Source organism: Miscanthus floridulus, chromosome 10 (assembly GCF_019320115.1).
Source record: "Miscanthus floridulus cultivar M001 chromosome 10, ASM1932011v1, whole genome shotgun sequence".
Taxonomy (NCBI): Eukaryota; Viridiplantae; Streptophyta; class Magnoliopsida; order Poales; family Poaceae; genus Miscanthus; species Miscanthus floridulus.
Genome location: NC_089589.1, coordinates 12972742 through 12997870, shown reverse-complemented (window position 1 = coordinate 12997870; position 25129 = coordinate 12972742). Strand labels below are relative to the sequence as shown.

The 25129-nt window shown below is 43.2% G+C and overlaps 2 protein-coding genes across 2 annotated transcripts in view; one reads left to right on the top strand and one right to left on the bottom strand.

The window, feature by feature from the left end:
* The first annotated feature begins 1552 nt into the window (after window positions 1-1552).
* LOC136488029 (uncharacterized) lies at window positions 1553-2906 on the top strand. Its single transcript, XM_066485084.1, has 5 exons — window positions 1553-1794; window positions 1879-1934; window positions 2049-2207; window positions 2490-2624; window positions 2722-2906. The coding sequence occupies exons 1-5, from the start codon at window positions 1553-1555 to the stop codon at window positions 2904-2906; spliced, it is 777 nt and encodes a 258-aa protein (XP_066341181.1).
* Window positions 2907-5183: 2277 nt separating this feature from the next.
* The window catches only part of LOC136488028 (uncharacterized), a 57354-nt gene continuing 37408 nt past the window's right edge, over window positions 5184-25129 (bottom strand). Inside the window, exons 2-7 of the mRNA XM_066485083.1 lie at window positions 7177-7314; window positions 6946-7081; window positions 6780-6874; window positions 6426-6659; window positions 6019-6317; window positions 5184-5439 (exon numbers count right to left, since the gene is read on the bottom strand). Coding sequence (XP_066341180.1) covers window positions 5184-5439; window positions 6019-6317; window positions 6426-6659; window positions 6780-6874; window positions 6946-7081; window positions 7177-7314 — 1158 coding nt within the window. The remainder of the gene's footprint in view (window positions 5440-6018; window positions 6318-6425; window positions 6660-6779; window positions 6875-6945; window positions 7082-7176; window positions 7315-25129) is intronic.

Here is a 25129-nt window from a genome sequence, read left to right as displayed (position 1 = left end):
AAGTCTTACAGCTATTATTAAGGAAAGTTTACCTCAGCAAAGATACTAATAAATAATCACAGTTCTTTGGATTTTTTATTTTTAATCCTTTTTTAAAAAATATTTTAATAATAATCCCAAAAAAAAGTAATTGCAAAAGTGACCCTTTTGGTCGCGCCATCGCGCGTGGCATGACAGCACCACTCTGTCGCGCCACATGCACTACCACGGCAAGCCGAGCCACGGTGGCGCCGTCGTTGACCAGAGCTGGCGTGGCGAACAGTGGAGCCCGATCTATCGCGCCAGTGACTCAGGCGCGACAGCATTACCATGCGTGCCAGCAGGCTGGCGCCACAGGGGGGAAATAAAGGCCGCGGCCCAGCTCGTTTTTCCTCCTCCTCTTTCTCTCTCTCCCACTCTTGGCGAGCTCAAGGTCAGTTTGTGTTACAGTGTTGTCTCTGTTCTATTCCTCCCATCCTCTATTTACCTTTGATAAAGTTTTCATTTGCATTTCAGGTTTGAACCCTCTCGTGCATGAGGTATGACTCTTGTTTAGTTGATTTTTTACTGCTCTGGTTTACACTGCTGTATGCAATACTGGCTTTCGTTTGGTTTAATGAAAGTTGCTTTCGCTAATCACGTTTAATATATTATGGTTCATGATGTAGTTGTTTTTTTTTCTACGCCGGTAAAACCGAATTTCATTACCATGGCAACGAAATTACAAAGTGATCCAGTTTGGTAACCACGAGTTCAACTACCACCAGAAAGACCGATCCATGCATACGGACACAAAGGGAACTTATGCATGGATGAACCTACCATTACTTTCCCGGAGCTAAGCGACTAAGTGCCAACCAAAAGCGATACTTCCTTGAACTAAGCGACTGAGCGCCAACCAAAAACGACCCAACAAGTTAAACGGGTTCATGATGTAGTTGTTGAACTTTAATGATTTTTCTGATTGGTTTTGTTGGGCACTGCATTAGGGTTTGATTGCACTGGTTAAGACAGCAGTATGGGTTGGAGTGTTGTTAGTAAACCTTCTTCGAAGTGTGATTTTAATTATTTTTGTATTGATTAGATGTATAGATGAGTTGGACTATGTATGTATAGACATCATTTACATTCAATAAGTTTGTTTTAGGGTTTGGCTTGATGGGTTTACATGATTAGAGCATCTCCAAGAGTTTGGTATTTTTAACTTGGCAAATCTTGTGATTTGTCAACTCCCAAAAGATTTGGCAACTAAAAAAAAACCCCTCAAAGAGTCTCCTATTTTTAACTTGCCAAATTGAAAAAAGAAGCCCCACAATCTATATTTCCCCCCGCACGCAACTAACCCTTCCTGTTTTTCGCGCGAAGGACGCTGCCGCCGGTCTTTTCATCGTGCATGTTGCAGCCGAGCTTCCCCAGCCGGCCAACAAGTTCTCCCAGCTGCCATCTCTTCCTCCTGCCGGCCCTCTCCTCCACCCAGCCGCCATTTTTGTCTTCCAAATCGGCCAGCAGATCTTTCTAGCCTCCTGCAGAAGCTTGAAGGCGTTCTTGATCCATCAACAGCCGGCCAAGAATCATGCCTTTCAAGAGATCCCTTGTACAGAGAGAATTGGATGATTCATCATCAGATGACGATGACTACGTGATATTCTCAGCTGCTCAGTTGTGCATACTTATTCCAATACCAAAAGGAGTCACGGTGGCTCTGTCCTTGGCCATAGAGTTATTTATCGTGATAGGGAAGGCGGCCACAACAGGATGTTTCAAAGATTATTTGGTGGTTAATCCAACATACGGCCCTCAAATATTCCGTCGAAGGTTGTTGTTCTTTCACTTCAGAATGGTTAGTAGTATGTGTTTAATTATTATTCGTGTTGTTAAACTTTAGTTTGTTTGCTTCAGGTACAAGATGTCTAGGGAGCTATTCCTACGCATAATGAATGCTGTTGAAGCACACGGTGATTACTTTGTGCAAAAAAGGAATGCGGCCAATGTACTTGGATTGAGTTGCTTCCAAAAAGTCACTGCCGCATTTTGTATGCTCACTTATGGGGTTCCGGCTGATGCTACAGATGAGTATGTTCGCATTGGCGAAAGTACTGCACTTGAGAGCCTACGTAGGTTTGTTGCTGCAGTTGTTGATATTTTTGAAGATGAATACCTGAGATATCCCAATGAGACTGACACAGCACGCTTACTGCACTCGGTGAGCAAAGAGGCTTTCCTGGAATGTTAGGGTCAATCGTTGTTGCATTGGGCGTGGAAGAACTGTCCAGTAGAAAAACAAGGTCAGTACAAGGGGCATGTGGACAAGCCCACTATGATTTTGGAGGTTGTTGCTTCGAACGACCTTTGGATATGGCATGCCTTCTTTGGAATGCCTGGGTCTCATAATGACATCAATGTCCTTCATCGGTCTCCTTTGTTTGCAAACTTGGCGGAAGGTACAGCTCCACAGGTGAACTACTATACTGTTAATGGGCATGATTATACGATGGGTTATTATCTTGCAGATGGTATATACCCCTCATGGGCTACTTTAGTGAAGTCCATCACTCTTCCTATGGGGAACAAGAGGCAATATTTGCCAAAGCGCAAGAAGCAGCAAGGAAGGATGTCGAGAGAGCTTTTTAGGTTCTTCAATCTAGGTTCGCCATGTTTCGAGGACCCAGCTCGCATTTGGGACATAGAGACAATAGGAATGATCATGAGGCTTTGTGATCATGCACAACATGATTGTTGAAGATGAAGGATTCGTGGACCCTGACGAGCGTTTCGATTACGGTGGTGAAAATGTGCAACCTGCTCATGGCCAAGCTACCCGTACACTGATGAATTGTATTGATGCACACAAAAGGATCAGAGACAAGGAAACACATGTGCAGTTGAAAGAAGACCTCATCGAACACCTTTGGGAACCATTATCCTGATTTATATTAGCACATAGTAATTTTTATTTAATTGTGCTGGTGGGATCTACAACTAGACCAGTGGGATAGCTATCATCTTAAGCCACACCTTGACACATGACGTTGGTGTCAGATGTGGTTCATGTTCAGAATTAGTCCAATACTAAGCAGTTATATAATTGTGCTAGTGAGTCTTGAAACTCAAAGAACTATTAGCTATCTAGCTACATAGTAATTTTATTTAATTGTCAAATGAATTACATATTGATCCATAATGCTTCTGCTGAATCAAAAAAGGTTCTGTTGAATCAAAAAAACAAGCAAACTAAAGTTTAATAATTCCACAACTCAAATGATCGGAAAGTTGAGGTCGTCCAAACCAGCAACATCACCATCACCCCCATTTAGAAGAATGTCCCTGTCAAGAATCCCTCACCTTCCATTCAATGAGTCTACAAAAAGAAAAGAAAAAAATACAAATAAGAAAAATACAATCTATAATAACTGGGTCAGAGTGGCCTTCTCTTTTCCTTATCTCAAGGTCCATAACCAATGAATCGTAATATCGTGAATAACTGTAATACACATTGAATCCAGCTTTCTGGTTTTGTGGACAGATTACCTACATGTACAAAGAGTAAATTACAAGTCCTACATGTACAAGAATTTGTGCTAATAGGCTTCTAGGGTCCATACCTCTGGGAATCGGTAAGCTGGCTAATCTGAAAACATTGTATCTAGGCAACAAACCAGTTCAATGGTTCTTAGAATATAGAAAATTCCATCTATTCCATATCGGTAATTTACATAAACGTAACTCTATTCAACAGGAAACAGGAGCTCAGTCAAAATTCAACATGCAGTATAACTGAACAAAATGAACAGAGATCATACTTGTCGATTTTGACCATCGATAGCTGCCACGAGGGTCCCCAGGGCAGTATGTTCGGGCTTCAGCGTATGCGGATTTGACGGTTAACGCAAGAGACAGTCGATTATCCTAGTTTGGACCCTCGATCTTTGATCGAGTAATAGCCTTACGTCCAGTCGGCGTTAGCCTTTGCGTTGGATTGATCGTAAAGTGTTGTGTCGTACAATTGTCCACGTCCCTAGGAACCCTGCCCTCCTTTATATAGTCAGGAGGTCAGAATCCTAGTTGGTTTACAATGAGAGTTCCTAGTAGGATTACAGAATAATACTTCTACTAAGATTATAGGGGAAGAATCCTAGTTAGACTAGATCTTCTCCTTTCCTTGCGGGGTATCCCGTGGGTCCTGCACCGACAGAGGCTTCGAATGTCTTTCTGGCAAAACATGGGAAGGAGGCTTCGTCAGGATTAATAATGAAGGCCAACAGCCGGTTTAAGCAATCGGCTCTGAGAGTTTGTTTTGATCAATAGTCGTGGCGTTGCGTCGGTCATTGAGTTAAGGGAAAATAAGCATTGAGTCTTGGAGATGGGTGTAGACCGACGTACGTGAATGCTGAGTTAAAATGTAAGTGTGATTCAGAGTTAATGGATTTCTTAAGAGAAGTTCTATTTCGCTTAATAGGATGCTTGACTTGGATTGATCGATCGTTTGATCTTTGGAATGAAAAATGCATGAAGAGATGTTATCCTAACAACTGGATCTGATAGTCGATTTGTTGTCGGTTCCAATAGCCGATACCAGGAGTATCACCTCTAGTTCAAAAAGTAAAAATCTCCAAAGACAACAAAAGTCGATATGATATGTATCGCCTGCAGAGCAAAAAATAGAAAGATAAAAACAGTCATACACAGGAGTGTTGTACTAAGGTACATTCATGAAAGAACAGGAGTCTTTGTTCATCAGGTCACCCTAAGTACAAACTAATCGAAGACCTTATTCACTACATCTTGAGCGGATGTGACGTCCACTATGGCCTCTGCTGTCATGACGAACTCTTCCAGCAGGTCCTCATGTTCTTCAGGGCCGTCGCCCGATGGGAAACCAGTCTCCATGGCATGGAGTTCGTACCTAGTCTGAACTTGTGCTGTGGTTAGTGCCACCGCCGCACCTTGGCGAACACCGTGGAGGGCGATCTCCTGAACGCGGGCCGAAACATCGTGGAGACGAGCATTGATAAGGGAGCCATGGGCATTGACGGCATCAACAGCTGTGTTCGCTACCAGCTGGAGAGATTCCAACTGCATTGTCAGGGCTGATGATCACAGAAAAGGAGGAAACCATCAAGATGAAGGCAGTGAGAAATTGGAATGGAAACATCCCTGAAGATCATCTTACCTGTTACCACAGCGTCAGACTCAGCCAGCCACGCTCAGATGGCACTAGCCTCCTCCTCAGCCGCATGAAGAGCGGCTTGAGAAGCCCCAAGACGGATCTCGAGCTGGCCATTTTCTCGAGTCGCCTCGGAGTACCAGTTCTGAGCCACCCTCCACTCCTGGAGGAAATGCCGAGCATCATCGCCGTTGTACAAATCGGAGGAATCCGACGATGAGGATGGCATGGAGGATACGGCATCAGAGGGTTCACTAGCCCTAGGAAGAGGACGAAGCCTGTCGTTCACAACAAACCTAGGAACAAGAGTTCACCCCTATGAATAGAAAGTTGCAAATCGTTGCCATGAGCAGAGGGCACCAATCTCACCTCATGCATCGAAGGCACTGGCTCACTGGCATGTTCTCCTCTAGAGTCTCCTCCGCGCGTGCGCTTGCCGCGGTTGTCCTCATCGACCATGAAGTTGCTTGGATCTATTGGAAAGGAAGAAAACTGCTATAGGGTTGCGAAGGCGGTGAAGTGCAAAGGAACAGAAGCGGTTGCAAGCGTAAATGTGTTCGAGGCCAGAGCCCTCGGTCGGTATTTGAAGCCATGGAGCGAAGAGATGGACGCCTCGGGGGAATATAAAAGACAACCGTAATTAATAGAAAGCGAAGCGCCGCCTCGCTAATACCGAGAAAGATGCGGCATCAGGCGACTGAAGGCAGAAGGACGAGAGGTTCTCTCAATAAAAGCCATGTTTTCAGATTCAATTGAGATCAAGATCGTAAATTTGGAATCGGCTGTTTCTAATCGGCTCTTCGGCCGAAGAAGGGAATACAACAAGATAAATATAGTTATCGTACACAAGATATATATGTCGACCTATAGATTACACATTCAGAACATCCTGAATGATTTTCAGTATTGCAAGCCGGACAACATTAGCCTCTGTAATCTTGCGATCGCGTTCCTCAGCTTTTCTAGGGGTATTCTTAAGGCTGCTATGGATAGTTCTACTTTCTTTCACTTTGGCCAACAGTTCCTGTTTCTTCTGTTTGATGGCATCAGGTATTTGAGCCAGAGTAGACTTGCGATGATCAATGGCGGTCTTCACATTTTCCAGCTCCCTCTCAAGCTCTACACATTTGGCTTCCAATTGGGACAACTCTGGATCAGTCCCAAGGGAAGAGTTCTTCAGGGCATCAATCGACTATGTCAGTTCTTTGACCTCTTGCCTGTTGGAGTCCCTTTTAGCCAGCAAGGCTTCATGGTTGGACAAGTTCCTCTAGATTGTTTTCACCTTCAAGGCATGATCTTCGAAAATAGGCAAATATGATAAGACCTTGGAGAGAGTTGGGGATGGATCACCCTGAATAGCCAAGAAGACTCGCTGCATTGATTCAGTATCCTGGACCAAATCGACTATGTTCTTCTCAAATACAGGCAGTATATCTTTTAGCCAATTTCTGGTCTCCTCTGGCAAGGATTCAATAGAGGAGGTGGCTGATGATCTGATTTCATCTTCGTCAAAATACTCCTCAAGATTGAAAGAACAACTATGTGCTGAAGGATCGAATGCTTGTATATAGGGGAAATCTTGATTAAGAGGTTTGAATCAGCTTGTCGCAAAATGGATGGTGAAAAGATACAGTACCTTCTCTGTAGTGGCCTCTATCAGAAGAGGGGGAACAACTGGTGATGCACCAATAGCATCTGGTTGAATCAGCTCTAGATTTTCGGCGCTGATATCTGCAATGGCAAGAGGAGATTTTTATTCATGTTTATTGCAGAGGAATAGACTAAGCACATGATTTCCTTACCATCAGGTGTGTGCCGAATTGGGGAATCGGCAGTATGAGTATCAACAATGGGACTATTCCCAGCGTCAACAGGATCGTTATCAATAGGCGAACTGCCAGGCCCCTGCTCTTGCACGGGTATTTCCTCAGAAGATGTCTAGCGTGACAAATGATTAAATAAAGGTTGGAAAGCCGGGCAAATCAAGAAATTAAAAGGAAAGTACTCCAATGAATATTAAGGATAAAACTCACATTTTCTACCATCGTGGAAGCATCGGTTGCCTCTACTGAAATCGGCTTCTTCTGAGACGAAGGTTCGGTTGGTGATGAATCAAGTGCCTGAGATGGCTGTCCCACACCCAAAGCAGACTGAGATGCGATGCTCGATAACTGTGAAGAAAATGGGGTCAAAAAATTGAATGTTAGTTTGAGGAAAGTGTGAATTGTTCACCTGAGCAGCTGATGGTCTTGTCCCACGAAGTCTTTTTCCAGTAGTGGCTTTCTGAACTACCCCTGGAACCACTTTGTGCTTAGGAGATGGACATGTCATGATCATGGGAACAACATTGGTTCTCATCAATTTCTTCAAAGAAGGTGTTGTTGATCCCATCCTTGAGACTGGGCATGACGGCTGGTAATCTATTGGGCGCCCTCTCCTATCCTGGCTTGGAGGATTGAATTCAATATCCTGAAAGGATCGATTTGGACGGTTGGCAAGAAAGATTCACCAAGTAATTTCTCCGAAAAAGAATAAAGGAATTACCTCACTATCAGAAGCAAATTCCCCTTCTAGAGCTATGCACAGAGGATAGATCGGCCCATAGAAGAGATGGGAATGCCATTCTTGCCACCGGGAGTCAAAGAGACTGGAAGAAAAGCTAGCCCTAACCCAGTCATGCAAGGAAAAAGAAGGAAGGTCTGATCCCAATTGGAAGACTCTAGAAGTTTCTAGCACGTCACTGATATCTTCCCTCGGCTTCAGGGTGTTCTTGAAGAACAGACAAGGGGGGAGTTGACCGAAGCTGAACTAACAGGCCACAAATGAAGGGTTGTAAAACTCATAGGTTGGAGGATTGCCTGAAATGGAGGAGCCTTTAATCATTTTGCCACGACCGTGGTGAAATTCAGTCGGGAGAACACAGGGCTTGATAAAAGAATTGAAGATCGCAGCTGCTGTTTTGTCCGAACAGCCGGATTCAAATCAGAACCCGAATGGAAAAGTCAGTTCATCCTCCTTGTTATAAGGTAGTCAGGTCAGGACAGCCACATCAAACCCTCTGTAAAATTTTTTGAAGAGGTGGCCAGCGTCGAAGTTGATTATTATGGCTGATGCAGCCTCACCGTAGTTCGTACACCATCGAGTTCTTCCTTCTTTGCCTCTATATTCCTCACCAAAATTGGAGGAAGGGAAGCTTAGGTTTCTGAGGTTAGGCTTTATGGTCTTGTGCATATACAAATTGAGCCACAATTGTATTAGCCACCAAAGACCACTGATAATCTGCATCGGCTCATTCTTCAGTAATTGGGCAGTCACTTGGTACATCAGATGATAAGCAGCTCCTAGTAGATATTTTCCAAGAGGAATGTTCTTACCTAATGCTAGGTGCTCTGCCATGAGTTTGTGATTATAGGTTGGACCACAAGATGACCCACAGAAAATGAATCTTTCCAACCACATGTTCAGAAAGGCCATGTATTCCCTTTCACTGATGGCTGGTCCATCTTCAATATGATTCAGAATATAACTTGCCCATCTAGTACAGTCTGCTATCTTGGCCAATCTCTTGGAACCAGCACTCAAATACTCATAAGGTTGTACCGATCCAGTAATCCTAAGGCCGGTCAACATGTATACGTTGGCCAGAGTGATGGTCATTGGGCCATGACCAAAAATGAAAGCATTCAGAGCATTAGACCAGAAAATAAGATGCGGAGATCAAGAGTGAATCATTCCTCTCCATTTCAGACAACGAGAGTGTTAAGCATTGGTTCAGATCATAAAGCTCCCAGTCTTCGCCTTTTTTCGCAGATACCCTACAGAACCAATCTCTCCATCCCTTAGGTGCGTTAGGCCAATTTCTGAAGGAAGTTTTGTTTCAGGAGGATGAATCCACTACAGACTGCTTAAAGGGGATTTGATTGGTTTCTTGGCAGATAAAATCAGATGGATCAGAATCACCCATGGGACCGAGAAAGTAAGCATTAGGGATGGTAGCTGATGGGATCAAGATCTCGTTCCTCATTTCCTAAAAAATCAGATAAAATAAATTCAAGAAGAAAGAAGATATGGGGGTGGCGGCCGATACTCGGAAAATGGAAACTTGGAGATATACCTCAGGGACGTGGTCGACGGTCGCCGTCGCGGTCAAAAATTGGTTTGGATCTAGCGAGGATCACTTGGACGATGGCTCATTGGAATGAATGATCTGCTAGGGTTTGAAGTCTCAGCGATGACGGCATCAGTTGTTTGGAGTTGGCTTAAGAAAAAGGGAGAAAGCAAACAGGATGAGTAAGTTGCATGATATATGTTGGGATGTTATATAAAACTCAGGCCGAGGGGGTCAGGAGTCACGTGTATATTTCAGATGGTGCAGTCGAGGTGCGGTAAACCAGTAAACCAGAATTTCAAGATAAAATCATTTTATCCCAAAATTGGGGGGCATATGTTTACACCAAAATTTGGGAGAAGAGCGTGGGAACTCGCAGGCTTCTAGAATTATGCCAATCAAGGATTCGATAGAGTAACGATTGATATCTGTTGATCGAATGCGACCCTGGATCGATTCTCTCCGAATGACATCAGTGGTTAAAGATGATAGGATATGATTGGCGCTAAGAAGATACACATTGGACTCTACAAAAGGGGAAAAATTGGAGTCCAAGTTATCTTGAATTAGGAATGTTTTCATTTTTACCAAAGATTGTAACAAATCGTGCTCGAGTAGGATTCATGTTTAGACTCCGAGTATAAATATCAAACCCCGGCTATTGTAAAAGGACATCAACCAATCAAATACAAAGTCAATTACTTTTTCGGCTCTGGCCACCCCTTAGGAGTAGGAGTAGAGTAGATCTCGGCGAGTTCTTCAGCAAGTACTGGCTGCATCGATCCGATCAACCTCCACTGCTTGTCTATAAGTACTGTCATGGTTTATACCTCTATTCGTATGGCTGCATCGATCCGGTCGACTCCCACTGCGACTCTGGTATAGGCTAGTTATCGACTCTTGTCTAATTCAAGTATGGCCTGTGTGATTCTGCCTCACACTCCACTGCTTGAATTAGATCAAGGTCAAGTTATCGGCTCTACCTTAGCATGGCAGTCTTTGGTAGATTCATTAAGTTATCGATATTGCTTATTGCTTTCATTGTTTATCTAATATAGCAATATCACTCTGCCCGATTGAGATTGAATTTGGATCGGCCTTACATCTTGTTTAACTCATCGTTTGCTAATCTAAAACTGATCTAATCTACATCTTAAGCGATGAGTTATGTTTTTATCGGCTGTTTTGTGTCAATCTTAATCATGCATAGCGTGAGGTTAAGGCATGTCCGATCTTGAGTAGATCTATTAGTTAACGAAAACTGTTCCATGGCCCGTCATCATGGCCTGTGGAATTCTAGCCTCTCACCCCACTATTGGCACCAGTAGGAGTGGGGATTGTTGGTTGGTAGACCCATTCCTGAGAAGGCATGACCTTAACTATGCGCTATGCCTGAATCAGGCTGTTTAGCCGATATCGAAATGCTTTCACGAATAGTTTGCATTACTGAGGTCATTGAAGTAGAGATAAGTTGAAAGATATGTTAGCCCCATGATCTTGTTATTGTATTACGGCCTGCATGATTCTGCCTCATGCCCCACTGATATTAGTAATGAGTTAGGGTCGTCGAGTCTATTGTTGTTTCTATGGCCTGCATGATTCTGCCTCATGCCCCACTGGTCATAGCGATAGATGAGATCTAACATGTTCATTAGATTTATCTCTATTAAATGGTTAAGTGATGTTGAATTGTTTCTCCATATAAAAAGGAGTTCGGTTAATTATAATAATTGGCTCAGTACAAACCGATCACTGTTGATATCTTATTGCCATTGATTAATATTTGCTTAAATAACATTTATCCTGAATGATAACCGATTCTTCTTATACAATCCCATGAGCTTTAACCGATTCATTCTTGCGAATATGCTGGGATCGACTATTTAGTCGATCTCCTCTCATATCGGCTCTCAGAGCCGCACATTCGGGAATGTCTGGCAACACCGGCATGTTTTGTCCTTAATTACTGATGAGCTTTCTCTCTTTGTCAGTTGCAGGGTCAAATTAACTGGCACATCTCAGGAGGATTGCGCTATGATCGACCACCCTTGCGCTGAAGCTAGGCGGATCTGCTCCATCGAGCGGATCCTTCCAGCTTACTGCGTGTGTCCTCGGCACAGTGACAAAAATTTTGTGTCGACAGATGTACATGCACATCACTCCACAAGATGGCTCTTCTTCCACCAAGAAGAAAGATTTGGCATTTAAGGCTAGCCAAGAGAAGAGGGGCAAAGCAAGAGTTGATCATGATAGCTCAAGTGATGATAAGATTGATGATGCAAGTCTTGCTCTCATGGTGAGAAGAACCACCAAGATGCTTAAGAAGCTAAACAAGAATGGTGTCAAGTTTGATGGCAAGAAGAAAAAGTTCTTCACTAGTAGTAGAAGGAAGCCCATCTCCGAAATGGATTGCTGCAATTATGGAGAACTTGGTCATCAGCTCATCAATGCCCCAAACCAAAGAAAGACAAGTAAAAGAAGAAGTACAAGGGCAAGAAAGATGACTCAAGTGATGAAGATGATGATGAGAAGAATAAGAACAAGCCATACAAGAAGAAAGATGGCAAGAAGAAGGAATTTCACAAGAAAAAGAAGAATGGCAAGGCATACATTGTTGGTGATTGGCTCACGGATATTGAATCATCAAGTGAATCATCCGATAATGAAAGTGAGAATGAGAAGGAGAAGGTGGCCGCTATTATGATTGGCTCTTCACTATCTTCACTGACATCGCCTCTATCATCCTCTACACACCTATGCCTTATGGCCAAGGGTGATCGAAAGGTGCAAAATGATGATGATTCTAGCAATGATGAGAGTGGTAGTGATAGTGATGAAGAATTTGAATCACCTTCTTATGATGATCTTGTCAAGTTGCTAAATCAATATACAAAAATCATTAGAAAGACAAGAGCTAAAAATAAAAAGCTAGAACTTGAGAAGGACTCACTCTTCGCAAAGTATGACATAGCCGAAAAAGTTAGTGTTGAGCTTAGAGAAGAAAACAAAATTAGTGTCATCCAAACTCAAGGAGCTCAAAATCTCTAAAAAGGAGCTTAAAGAAAAACATGATAAAATTGAGTGGATGCATAATGAGCTCCACTAGTTATAATTTGCTAAAAGAAGAGTACACCAATCTCAAGATTAATCATGACAATCTTGTTCTTTCTCATGAGTTATTGTCTAATGAGCCGCATGATGCTACTAACCTATGTTGTTAAGATTGATATAGCTACATCATGTGATGACTTAATTGTTGAGAGCATTGAGCAAGGCTCTAGTAGCAAAGGCAAGAAGGTGGTTGAGTCCGACAACTATGATGATTATGTCAAGATCAAGAATGAGAATGAGAATGAGAAGCTAAAGAAAGATCCTGAGAAGCTATCAACCGCCAAACCAATTGTCATTGAGAAGTGAGATGGTGACTATGACATGGCTCATGACATAGAGATGCTAAGAGAAGAGAACAAGAGGCTCAAGAATGAGAAGTATCATGATGAACTTAGAGAAGAAAACAAGAAACTCAAGTTGGAGAAAGAGCATCTGAAGACCTGGTTTGAGCAAGTTCACAAGAGGCCAATATCTTCAAAGTAAGCTTCTCATGAACACCGTGATAAAGATGGATAGAAGTGGTATCGGATACTTGATAAATCAACAAAAGAAAGCTCAAGCTCAACATCAACAATAATACAAATCAAAGCCTAAGCCAAAAAGATGCTTTGAGTGTGGATAAGAAGGTCACTTTGCTCATGAGTGTCAAACTCCACCACCACAACCCTTGCCCAAGCATGCTAGACCCTTTGCTTTTAATGCTCACTACATGCTTATAAAGGACTCTAGTGGAAAGATTAAAAGTCATGTTCTTAGGTCCACCCAACAGAAATAGGCCTAATAAAATTTGGGTTGTCAAATCACTAATTGAGAAAGTCAAGGGCCCTCATCAAGTTTGGGTCCCTAAACAACAAGTTTGATCTCTTGTGTGTGTAGGTGAACTACAAGACTAGTGGAAGTTCATTGGGTTATTGATAGTGGTTGTACTCAACATATGATCAGGTGATCCTCATATGTTCACCTCACTAGATGAAGAAGTAGATAGTCAAGAAAGAATTACATTTGTGATAATTCAAAGGGCAAAGTACAAGGATTGGGCAAAGTTGCAATATCAAATGATCACTCAATATCAAATGTGCTATATGTTGCTTCCTTGAGCTTCAACTTGCTATCCGTAGGTTAATTAGTGTGATCTTGGTTTTCAATGTTTGTTCACCGAGAAGGAAGTTGTTGTGTCAAAGAAAGATGATGATCAAGTTATATCCAAGGGCTTTAGATACAATAATCTATATCTAGTGGATTTTACCTCTGAAGATGCAAACTTGAAAATATGCCTATTCACCAAAACATCACTTGGGTGGCTTTGGCATAGAAGACTTGCACATGTTGGGATGAGCTCACTCAAGAAGCTAATGAAGAATGAATTGGTGAGAGGTTTGAAGGATGTGAATTTGAGAAGGACAAGCTTTGTAGTGCATGTCAAGCCGGTAAGCAAGTTGCAAATACTCATCCAACCAAAGCTTACATGTCAACAACAAGAGTGCTAGAGCTTCTCCACATGGATCAATTTGGATCAACAACCTACAAGAGTTTGGGAGGCAACCTCTATTGTCTCATGATTGTTGATGACTACTCTAGATATACTTGGGTATTCTTCCTTCATGACAAGACCGAAAGTGACTTCATGTTTCAAGAAGTTTGCTAAGAGAGCACAAAATGAATTTGAAGTGAAGCTCAAGAAGATAAGAAGTGATAATGGAAGAGAATTTGACAACACAAACATTGAAGCATATTGTGATGAAGTTGGGATCAAGCATGAGGTCTCCGCAACCTACACTCTTCAACTAAAATGGTGTAGGTAGAGAGAAAGAACCATACACTAATCACACTTGCAAGAACAATGCTTGATGAGTACAATACACCCGAAAGATCTATGGGTGGAAGCTATCAACATCGCATACAAGAAGCAGCAACACCTAAGGAAGTTCCAAAGACTATTGTGATTTTGGTTTTCTAGTTGGTTACTCATCAAAGTTCAAAGCATATCGAGTATTTAATCATGCCTACTGGCTTGGTTGAAGAAACATATGATGTGGAATTTGATGAATCTAATGGCTCCCAAGGAGCACATGAGAATCTTGATGATGTAGGCTGATGAACCATCGAGGGAGGCCATGAAAAACATTCTGGTTGGAGACATCAAGCCCAAAGATGATGAAGATGATGTACAAGTGATTGATCCACTCTCTTCATCAAATGTGCCACTGAGATGATTATAAAGATAGGAGAGTAGAAAATGAAGATACTCATGTCTCTCACTGATCAAATGATGGCACAAGCTCAAGATGTTGATACTCCACAACCTTCTCCTCAAGTGGTTGATAGAAGAAATTCACCCCTACTACAAGCACATCCACAAGATCTCATCATAGGGAGTTCTTCAAAGGGTGTAATGACTAGCTCACAAAAACTTGCTTCATTTATTGAACATCACTCATTTGTCTCTTGTGTTGAGCCTAAGAATATAGAAGAAGCTCTTCAAGATGCGGATTGGATAAATGCCATCCATGAAGAATTGAACAACTTCACCCATAATGAAGTTTGGACACTTGAAGAGTGACCTACAAGATGCAAGAGTCATTAGAACAAAGTGGGTGTTCTGCTAACAAGCAAGATGATCAAGACATAGTTGTGAGGAACAAGGCAAGGCTAGTTGCAAAGGGGTTCTCTCAAGTTGAAGGATTGAATTTTGGAGAGACCTTTGCACCGGTTGCAAGACTTGAAGCCATTCGTATCCTTCTTGCATATGCATCTCATCATGAAATGAAATTATATCAAATGGATGTTAAAAGTGCATTTTTAAATGGCTTCATAAATGAACTAGTCTATGTTGATCAACCTCCCGAGTTCGAAGACCCTAGATATCCTAATCATGTTTATAGGTTGTCCAAGGCGCTATATGGGCTAAAGCAAGCCCCAGGAGCTTAGCATGAGCGTCTACGAGATTTCCTTATTGAGAAGGGCTTCACCATTAGGAAGGTCGACACCACACTATTCACCAAGAAGCTTGATGGAGAAATCTTCATTTGTCAAGTATATGTTGATGATATCATATTTGGCTCATCAAATGAAGATTATTGCAAAGAGTTTGGTGAATTGATGTCGAAGGAGTTTGAGATGTCTATGATTGGAGAGCTTATATTCTTTCTTGGTTTTCAAGTCAAGCAAATGAGAGAAGGGATTTTCATCTCTCAAGAAAATTATACCAAGAATCTTCTCAAGAGGTTTAAAATGGATGAATGTAAGCCAATCAAGACACCTATGCCATCTAATGGACATCTCGACCTAGATGAGGGAGGTAAATCGGTTGATCAAACTCTCTACCATTCTATGATTGGTAGCTTGTTATACTTGACCGCATCTAGGCCTGACATCATGTTTAGTGTGTGTATGTGTGCTAGATTTCAAGCTAATCCTAAGGAGGCTCACATGGTTGCCGTTAAAAGAATCCTTATGTACCTTAAGCACACACCAAGCATTGGTCTATGATATCTCAAAGGAGCTAGATTTCAACTAGTTGGCTATTCTGATTCGGATTATGCCGGTTGCAAAATTGATCGAAAAGCACATTCGGAAGGGTGCCATTTGCTTGGTAGATCACTAGTATATTTGACCTCTAAGAAGCAAAATAGTGTGGCCTTGTCAACCGCCGAGGCGGAGTTTATTGCCACGGGGTGCTTGTTGTGCATAAATTCTTTACATGAAGCAAACTCTTTTAGACTATGGTGTAGTTCTAGAAAAGGTACCTCTTTTGTGTGACAATGAGAGTGTGGTAAAACTTGCTAATAACCCGGTTCAACACTCCCGCACCAAGCATATAGATATCCGCATCACTTTCTTAGAGATCATGTTGCTAAGAATGATATTTCACTAGAAGGTGTAAGGACCTGAGCATCAATTGATGGATATCTTCACAAAACCGCTAGGATGAGGCTACTTTTTGCCGGTTGAGGAATGAGCTCAATGTGCTTGACCTAAGTTACTTCACTAAAAATTGAGCTTAGTGTTGTCCCTTGCATTGTATTGTAATATAAAACATGTCTAATTTTTAGTGATGCACTTAGGGATTGTCTAACATGGTTAAGATAAACGCTGAAAAGTGTGTGAAGAAGCTTAACCTTGGATCAAACTTGATAAGCAACTAGATTTACTTTCAAGTATCACATACCATATGCATGTGTGTTGCTTTGTCATTTCTTTTCGGTTAAGTTTTGAGCATCCGCTATGTTCGCTCACACTTGAGGGGTAGCATTTGAAGCTCTACTTGGTTAAGACCCCTAAAGTGTGGCCATATGATGTCTCCTCGCTCTTTTTTATTGCCTATTTTCTTAAAAAGATATAAAGCCTAAGGCAAAATATTTGAAAATTTTGAGGGTTTGAGAGAGGTCACTCATACTAGTTCTAATTGGTATTTATTTGGCTTTTATTTGAGTTGGAACTTGGTTGGGAGAAATCGTCGCGAAGAAAGATGGAGAAACAGACTGTTAAATGTGCTCCGGACGCAGTGATCGAACTCACCTACAGTGGCGTTCGGTCAGTTGTTGAGGATCGGACTCTGTGAACAGTGTCACAGTCACGTCCGATCGTGTGGAGGACATAGCGTTCGGTCGTTACTTAGGGTTGCACCTGATAAGGACATCACTACTTCATCGCATACAAGCCAAGGAGAGGAGCAGGTCTAGCATGGGCGTCCAACTCATCTTTTTCATGGTGGAGGCCCAGTCCAACCGAAGTTGGAGTCCATCTCGGGTTTCAGGACTAGTCTGCCTTAAACTGATCATCTAGGACGCATCTAGACTCTGTTTTCGACGATCCACATATGTATGGAAAGATAATTTGATAAGGAAGCCAATCCAAGTGGTTTCACCTCAAAAGCTCTTCAGAATCAATGGGAATCATCGAAACAATTCAGCGTTCAAAATCTATCAGGGTGCTGCGACACCGTCTTTTCGTCCGTTGGACCGTGCATCGTGTTTGGGCCCATTAGGGGGCGCGTCCAAGGGGGTGAAGCCCAAGACTCTATAAATAGTAGCTATCACTCTCCTTAGGGTTTGGGTTTTGTTTAGTTCTTGATTTCCTCATGAAACAAACATTGTTTTGCTGCAACCTGTGCCGCCAAGGCTGCTTGCTGTGAACTAGGGCCCCAGTTCTTGATCTTGTTCGCCTGTGGCGATTAGTCCTTTCGAATAAAGACTTGAACTCCTTCTTGTTTTCATAAGCCTCATATTTATTTGCAATTTCAGATTGTGTTCATCTCGTTCTTGCTTGTGTTCTCGATTCGCTTGCAGGAAAGCCTTCTCGGCGAGGTCAATCGCGTTCGCGTGGTTGATAATCAATGGAGCAGTGGTGTAACGGTTGCGGGGGTCCGAATCAGTCTTGGTTCGAAGCCTAGATCGTGAACATTGAGTCTCCACCAATCGACGCTATCATACCTTTTGGAAGATCGGGCCTAGTCTACATCAAGTGGTATCAGAGACCTTGTTGCCCGTTTGGTATAACTTTGTTTTCCCTTTAAATTATTACTGTTTTTGCATTACCTATAGTCCACAAAAAGCTAAAAAATATATATATGCCACCACATATTCCCTGTCCTATAGCCTCATTGTGTCGTGCAATTTCATTTCTGTTTCGCGTTGTTGAGTTTGTGCCCTAGGTCAAGTTCTGGTTGCTGGTTTTAGATCGTTTTTTAGTCCAGTTTGTGTCTTTCCCTTTGTTTTTCATCATAATCCGTGAACACCTTCAAGTCTTGCTATGTTTCCTTTGTATCCATCAAACCCTAGTCCATGTCATCTAATTTGTTGCACTTGTCTTCACTGTTTCCATCAGATCCTTGCTGCCGTGACCAATTTTGCGCGCATTGTTCCTGTTTTGTCCTCTAATTCGGAGTCCGTTTTTAAAACTGGTCTAGTTTTCGCATACGAACTCCGATTTCGACATTCCATATATCAAAATCGATCAAAAAAATTTTCGAATCCATCCATCCCTGGCTTTGCCGGGGTCAGAAAATTTTATTTTGGACAAAAAGTGGTCACAAGATCCTCTTTTCGTGGTCATAAGCTTTTTGTGGATTTTGAGCACTTCTTCTGAAAATTCCACAAGCCATGCCTTTCACTTGTTTAAGCTCATATTTTTTGTGGTTACTTCTTTTGTGCTCCTAAGTGAAGAAAAAATATCAAAAAAATAAAAAGAAAAGTCAAAATTTTCCCAAAAAAACAACGACAGCCCAAAAAAATAGAAAAGAATAGGGGCAAACGAGGAACAATATCTAGAGGAGCACATAGAGAGCGCAATTTGAGCTATGTTTGCATGTGCTGATTTCTACCTTGTTCCTAATCATATTCTTGCTGTTCACATCACTTGATACATCTGGTACTTGGAACGTGAGTAGACCAGCAACTAAGACAAGTACTCGGGATACTTATTCAGCTTTGCTATTTAGTTGCGAATATTGTTTTTCCTTGCTACTATATTGTGCATGTCCAAGCTCTACTTTCTTCTAACCAAGTACAGGTTCACCTTGCAACTGTTACACTCAAGCTACAACGGTATCATAGTCACCGACCGATTGCACTGCCTATTGCTTTGGTAAGAACACTTGTAAGACCGTGGTAAGACGCTTGAGAGTTGAGTGCCTTGTTTTTTCCTTATCCACAACCTAAGTAGTTAGTAGGTATAATACTATTTGTGTTGTTTTCTCCTTTCTACTAACCATGTCAGGAAAAGCTGAAGGCAGCGGACAAGGAAACGAGGATGCACCTACAGATTTCAATGACTGTGTTTCTAAGAATGGGCTTCGTGCCATTCTTGATGACAAGTTCAATGAGATCCTTCAACAAATCACCAATTTGGCCAAGAGGATTGAAGATGTTGAACAATGACATCCTGAACCTCATACTGAAGATGATGAGGATGATCTCTCTAAGGAGGATGATGGCGACGTGGAGGCTGAAGCCGAAGCTGAACGACGTGTCAAGGATGCATGTAACCATAATCGGTTGAACTTTAACTGACGCGGTATGGGAGGTAATAACCGAGGTAATAATGATCCTTTCTCTAAAACCAAGTTTAAGATACCTCATTTTTCTGTTTCTGCTGATCCTGAGGCATATTTAGATTGGGAGATGGTTGTAGATAAAAAATTTAGCTCCCATCAAGTACCTGGAAGAATATAGAGTTAGACTTGCTACTAGTGAGTTTACTAGTTTTGCTCTTTTCTGGTGGAATGATATTTGCAATAATGTTAATGCTAATGCTCAAATACCTCAAACCTGGACTGTACTTAAATGACGAATGAAATCAAGATTTGTTCCTCCATACTATCAGCGTGATCTACGATTAAAACTGCAACATTTAAATCAAGGTAGTAAGACTATTGAGGAATATTATTAGGAGCTTTTAATTGGTCTAGCACGTAGTAACATACAAGAGGATGAAATGGATAAGTATTCTAGATTTTTTGGAGGTTTGCATCGTCAAATACCGGATGTTCTTGACTATAAAGAATGGACTAGATTTTCCCAATTATATCATTATGCTATTAAAGCTGAAAGGGTTGTACAGGGACGGCAACCTAGGCGTTCCACGACTCCATCCACGACTCCATCCATTCCTTCACGTCCAACCAAGGTGAGTAAATTTTCTAATGTGCAGACACCACCAACGCCTGTAAAGAAGAGTTCTCCTATCACATCTTCTTCCAGTGGATCTGCTACACCTTCCTTTAGCAGCTCTTCTAAAGTTGTGTGCCACTGCTGTAAGGGCATGGGACATATTGCTAAAGAATGCCCCAGCAAACGCGCATATATTGCTACTAATGATGGTGGGTATGCTAGTAATAGTGATGAAGAGAATGAATTTGCACTTGCAACTGATCTTTATGCAGATAAATTTGCGGATAGTGCTGAAGATCCTGATGAGGTAATTGATAGTGTGGCATGCACTGTAGACTACAAATCAATCCTTGTTCGGCGTGTTTTGAGTACACAAGTTGAGTCAGTAGACAAGCTACAACGCCATAATTTATTTCAAATGTTCCTCATTGTCAATAATTTCCGTGTTCATGCTATAATTGATGGAGGGAGCAGCAATAACTTGGTAAGTTCTGAGCTTGTCAAGACTCTTGGTTTATCTACACGTGCTCTTCCACATTCATACCATGTTAGTGGTTCAACAATAGTGGTAAGGCAAAGGTAACACAATCTGCTCATGTGCATTTTTCTATCGGATCATACCATTATTATGATGATTTTGATGTCGTACCTATGCAAGCTTGTTCACTTTTGTTAGGACCGTCCTTAGCAATATGATAATAATATTGTACATCATGGTAGGGCAAAATAGATATACTTTTATGTTTAAAGGAAAGACCATTGCTTTACTTCCTTTAATACCAGCTGAAATTGTGCAATATGAAAAGGAACTTGCTGAAAAGAAAAAGAAATGCCTTGATAATGACTCTAGCAAACTATTAAATGCACCTTCAAGTAACATGAAATGAGTTTTATTTGCTCTTAAATCTGTTCTTACTGAACCATAGTTATGCTCTAACTTGTACATCGCCTATATGTCTACTTGGTCCTACTCCTAGTGCTATGCCTCTTATTGGAACTAACCTTTTGCAGGAGAAATAGGATGAATTTCTAGCAGGGAAGCCACCATGGTAGCCGCCTTTGCGAAGGATGGGGCAGCCAAGATGAACGTCTTCTTCCAGGAACCATCGTTGCTGTCATCCAATGGAGGAGACGATCTACTTCAGTCGAGGACAACTTCAATTCAAGAAAGGGAGGATGATGAGGACATCACTACTTTCATCGCATACAAGCCAAGGAGAGGAGGAGGTCTAGCATGGGCGTCCAACTCATCTTTTTCATGGTGGAGGCCCAGTCCAACTGAAGTTGGAGTCCATCTCGGGTTCCTAGGACCAGTCTGCCTTAAACTAGTCACCTAGGACGCATCCGGACTCTGTTTTCATTGATCCACATATGGATGGAAAGCTAATTTGATAAGGAAGCCAATCCAAGTGGTTTCACATCAAAAGCTCTTCAGAATCAACGGAAATCATCAAAACAAATCAACATCCAGAATTTATCAAGGTGCTGCGACACCGTCTTTTGGTCCGTTGGACCGTGTATCGTGTTTGGGCTCATTAGGGGGCGCGTCCAGGGGGGTGACGCCCAAGACTCTATAAATAGCAGCCGTCGCTCTCCTTAGGATTTGGGTTTTGTTTAGTTCTTGATTTCCTCATGAAACAGACATTGTTTTGCTGCAACTGTGCCGCCAAGGCTGCTTGCTGTGAACCAGGGCCCTAGTTCTTGATTTGTTCGCCTATGGCGATTAGTCCTTTCAAATAAAGACTTGAACTCCTTCTTGTTTTCATAAGACTCATATTTATTTGCAATTTTAGATTGCATTCATCTTGTTCTTGCTCGTGTTCTTGATTCCCTTGCAGGAAAGCCTTCTCGGCGTGGTCAATCGCGTTCGCATGGTTGATAATCAACGGAGCAGTGGTGTAACGGTTGCGGGGGTCCGAATCAGTCTTGGTTCGAAGCCTAGATCGTGAACATTGAGTCTCCACCAATCGATGCTATCATACCTTTCGAAAGATCAGGCCTAGTCTACATCAGCATCGGACTCTGACTACGTCCGGTCAGGGTGCACCGGACGTGTCCGGTCGCCTCGAAGGCAGTTTTGGACCTCTCTAGACCACACCGGACGCTGCTATTGGTGCGTCCGGTCGTTACGAAGAATGTGTTTTTAACCTATGTCACGTGAGGCCATTCACTCATATCCGTACGCCACTATTCCCTACAAACCCTAACTGCCCACACTCCAACTCTGTGACCCATGTCGTCATCTGCACGCCTGCGCCACTCCTAAATCATTGTGCCACCACCCTAACATGCTAGCACCACCGCGCCATCATCCTCATGCCACATCATGCCTCTGTTGCATCGTGCCACTGCGCCGTGCCCTAGCGCGCCCTCCAGCCACGTGCGCCATTGCCACCACGCCATGCTGCGCTCTCACCCACATAGCCTCACCCACATAGCACCCATGCCAGTCAGTCCGTGCGCCAGCACCGCCGCTGTCTGCACCAGCTCACCTGTGCCCTTGCCGTGCTATCGTGCCATGCCCATGCCTGTGCTGCCAGTGCCCTTCATTGTCGTTCATCACGCCCACACCACCGGCCACCGTGCGTCGCTGCTGGACATGTTTCATCGCCGACTGATCACCGTGACCACCTAGCTCCATTTTTGCCCTAGGGTGAGTCTATACCCACGCACGCCACTTGTTCAACGATATGCCGCAAAGATATCTTTGCTATCCTTGCTCACTCTCTTCTAGTCATCCTTTGCCCTAGGTGACGTGCTTGGCCTCCCATGACACCTTCCCTTTGCTTGTGATCAGTCGCTTTGTCATTGGTGTCAGGTAGCAAAGCCTTTCATTCTAGATCTTATCTAAATTGCTTTGCTAACTCATAGGATTCTCAGCCTCTCTAGCAAATACAAGTTGCTTATATATCTCTATCTATTCCATCGTGTAATGAGTCGATCATTTGAGGCAGTGTTTGGTCAATTGAGTAGTGGCAGAGAACTCGGGGCCAAGCCCATGAGTACAGATTGAGGCCAAGCCTCTTGAGTGATAGTGGCAGTTGTTCTAGTCAGCGACAGTGGTTCTTGATAGTTGCAGTTCCTCTTTCTGATTGACAGCTATGGCTCATGTCAAGAATGTGGGTGGTGGTCCAAGTGGTGATGATGGTGATAGACCATGACCTCCTCCTTTAGCCCAAGAGAAGGGCAAGCAAAAGGTAATTACCTCCAAGAAGCGTAAGGCTGACAAGGAGGCAGAGAGGGTAGAGAGAGTGGCTCGGATGCTTGACCGAGTCGAGCATGGAGAGATTATAGGTGGTCTTCATATTGGTGACACCCAAAGTCTACACCTAGTGTAGCTAGGGACAGCCCTATGCCCTATGGTAGCATTGTGGTTGGAGGATGGCGGGTCTCTCTTGATGATCCACCATAGGACCCTACAGTCAAGGCTGAGACAGCACAGCCAGAGACAGAGGCAGAGGCAGAGGAGACTGAGCAACCACAAGAGCAGACACTGAGATGATCATCTCACTCTCATACCATGGTGTCACCCTGACTCGAGGGATCGAGACGAGGTGCTCGTGCTCCACCTAGGCCACATGGCCCTCTGCCAGTGGTCCACTATGACCTGAGGGATGCTACAGCGAAGCACATGCAGGAGCTTCATTTTGTTCAGTTTGAGGAGTGGTTCCCATCTCAGAGGGACCCCAAAGCTTTAGAGGGTTTCTACACCCCACTCTAGGAGGGCTTCTACAAGGCATATGTGAAAAGTGATGCATTGATCAGATCTTAGAGTGTGTTCACTGGGGGGCATAGTGGCAGCTGGAGGAGAGCAGGTTCGCCCGTACCTCACCTACCTGCCTGGCTTGGCAGATCTACTTGGGCGGACCGATGCTTATGTTGAGGCTTGGGTCAGAGAGTTCAACACTTCACTTTGGATAGATCCAGCTCATAGGTTCATACATTTCACATTCAGAGGTTGTGATCACTGACTCTACAGCACTAGGGCCAGAGAGATTCTTCGGATGATAGAGTCGCCACACTTCTGCACTATGTCTGCTACCGAGACACAGAGCCACCCAGATGTAACACCCTCGGTGTTACACCATAAATCACTTACTAAAACATGTCATAAGCATCATGTTTAAATGTTATTGCATGGGATAATATGAACAAGTGAAGCAGTGTAATTTAAACGGACCGTAAAAACTTAAAACGAAAGTTAGTTCACAATTTATAAAGTAGCAAGTAAGGGTGTTAACTAATTTTTATTGAGCAAAAACATTATAGAACATGTATGCGGCACTCAAATAAAGTTTGAATTGTGAACATTGTAGAAGGCAATGAAATACTTGGTGTTGATAAATAATATTGTTAAGTACTATTTTCAATAGCTTGGAAATGCAACTAGAAATAGAAATCCATTTAACACTAAGAAAAATTTCATGAACTGTTGGAAGGCTAGACATTGCTATGTTTAGCAATTTCTTTTGAGGAATCGGGTTTAGGAGTGATGTAGTGTTAAAGCTCGATTTGGTAGTATTATATACTGTCTAGAGTGTAGTGAAGACCATTTAAGTTTAGGATCAACGGTTTAGTTTTTGTGAACACTTTAAAAAGCATGCACGTCACGTCTTTGGCCTTTTTTCTCGCATGGGCGTGATCACCAGGCCATGCTTCCTCGGTGTCACGGCGTCGGCACGCTGGACGTGTGTGCGTGGCCATGTGAGGGCCGATCGTTGCTGCCGCAGTTTGGTCGCTCGGGCCGCACCACTTGGCCGCCTATCGCAAGCCTGCCACGCCTCGCCGTCCTCGCTGCACCTGGCCGCCCCACAGCTATGCCATGTTCGCTGCCGCTACCGTCCCATCACCGTGCTTGTGCTCTAGCTAGCTGTGCCATGCCGTGCTGCCCGCTGCACCGCTCCCTGTGATCCTGCACAAGACGCCCTGCCGCCTTGTCGCTGCGCGCTTGTGGTCGGGTCGCATCTTCTTGCCATTAATGGTGCTATGGCGAGTGGGCCACGTCGGTTGTGGCTGCAGGCCATCGGCTAGCATTTGGATGCAAGTTGTGTCCTCTGTGCCAACCATGTCCAGCCAAGCACGCTTGGGCTGAGTTTGGCCCGAGCCCCGCCGCCGTCCCGTCCGCTTGCGTGCCCCTACCTTTTTCCCCTATCGCCG

Coding starts and splice junctions, on each gene's coding strand:
- LOC136488029 (XM_066485084.1), top strand. CDS start 1,553: ATGCCTTTCAAGAGATCCCTTGTACAGAGAGAATTGGATGATTCATCA. Junction 1,795..1,878: donor CCTCAAATATTCCGTCGAAG/GTTGTTGTTCTT, acceptor TGTTTGCTTCAG/GTACAAGATGTCTAGGGAGC. Junction 1,935..2,048: donor GAATGCTGTTGAAGCACACG/GTGATTACTTTG, acceptor CTGATGCTACAG/ATGAGTATGTTCGCATTGGC.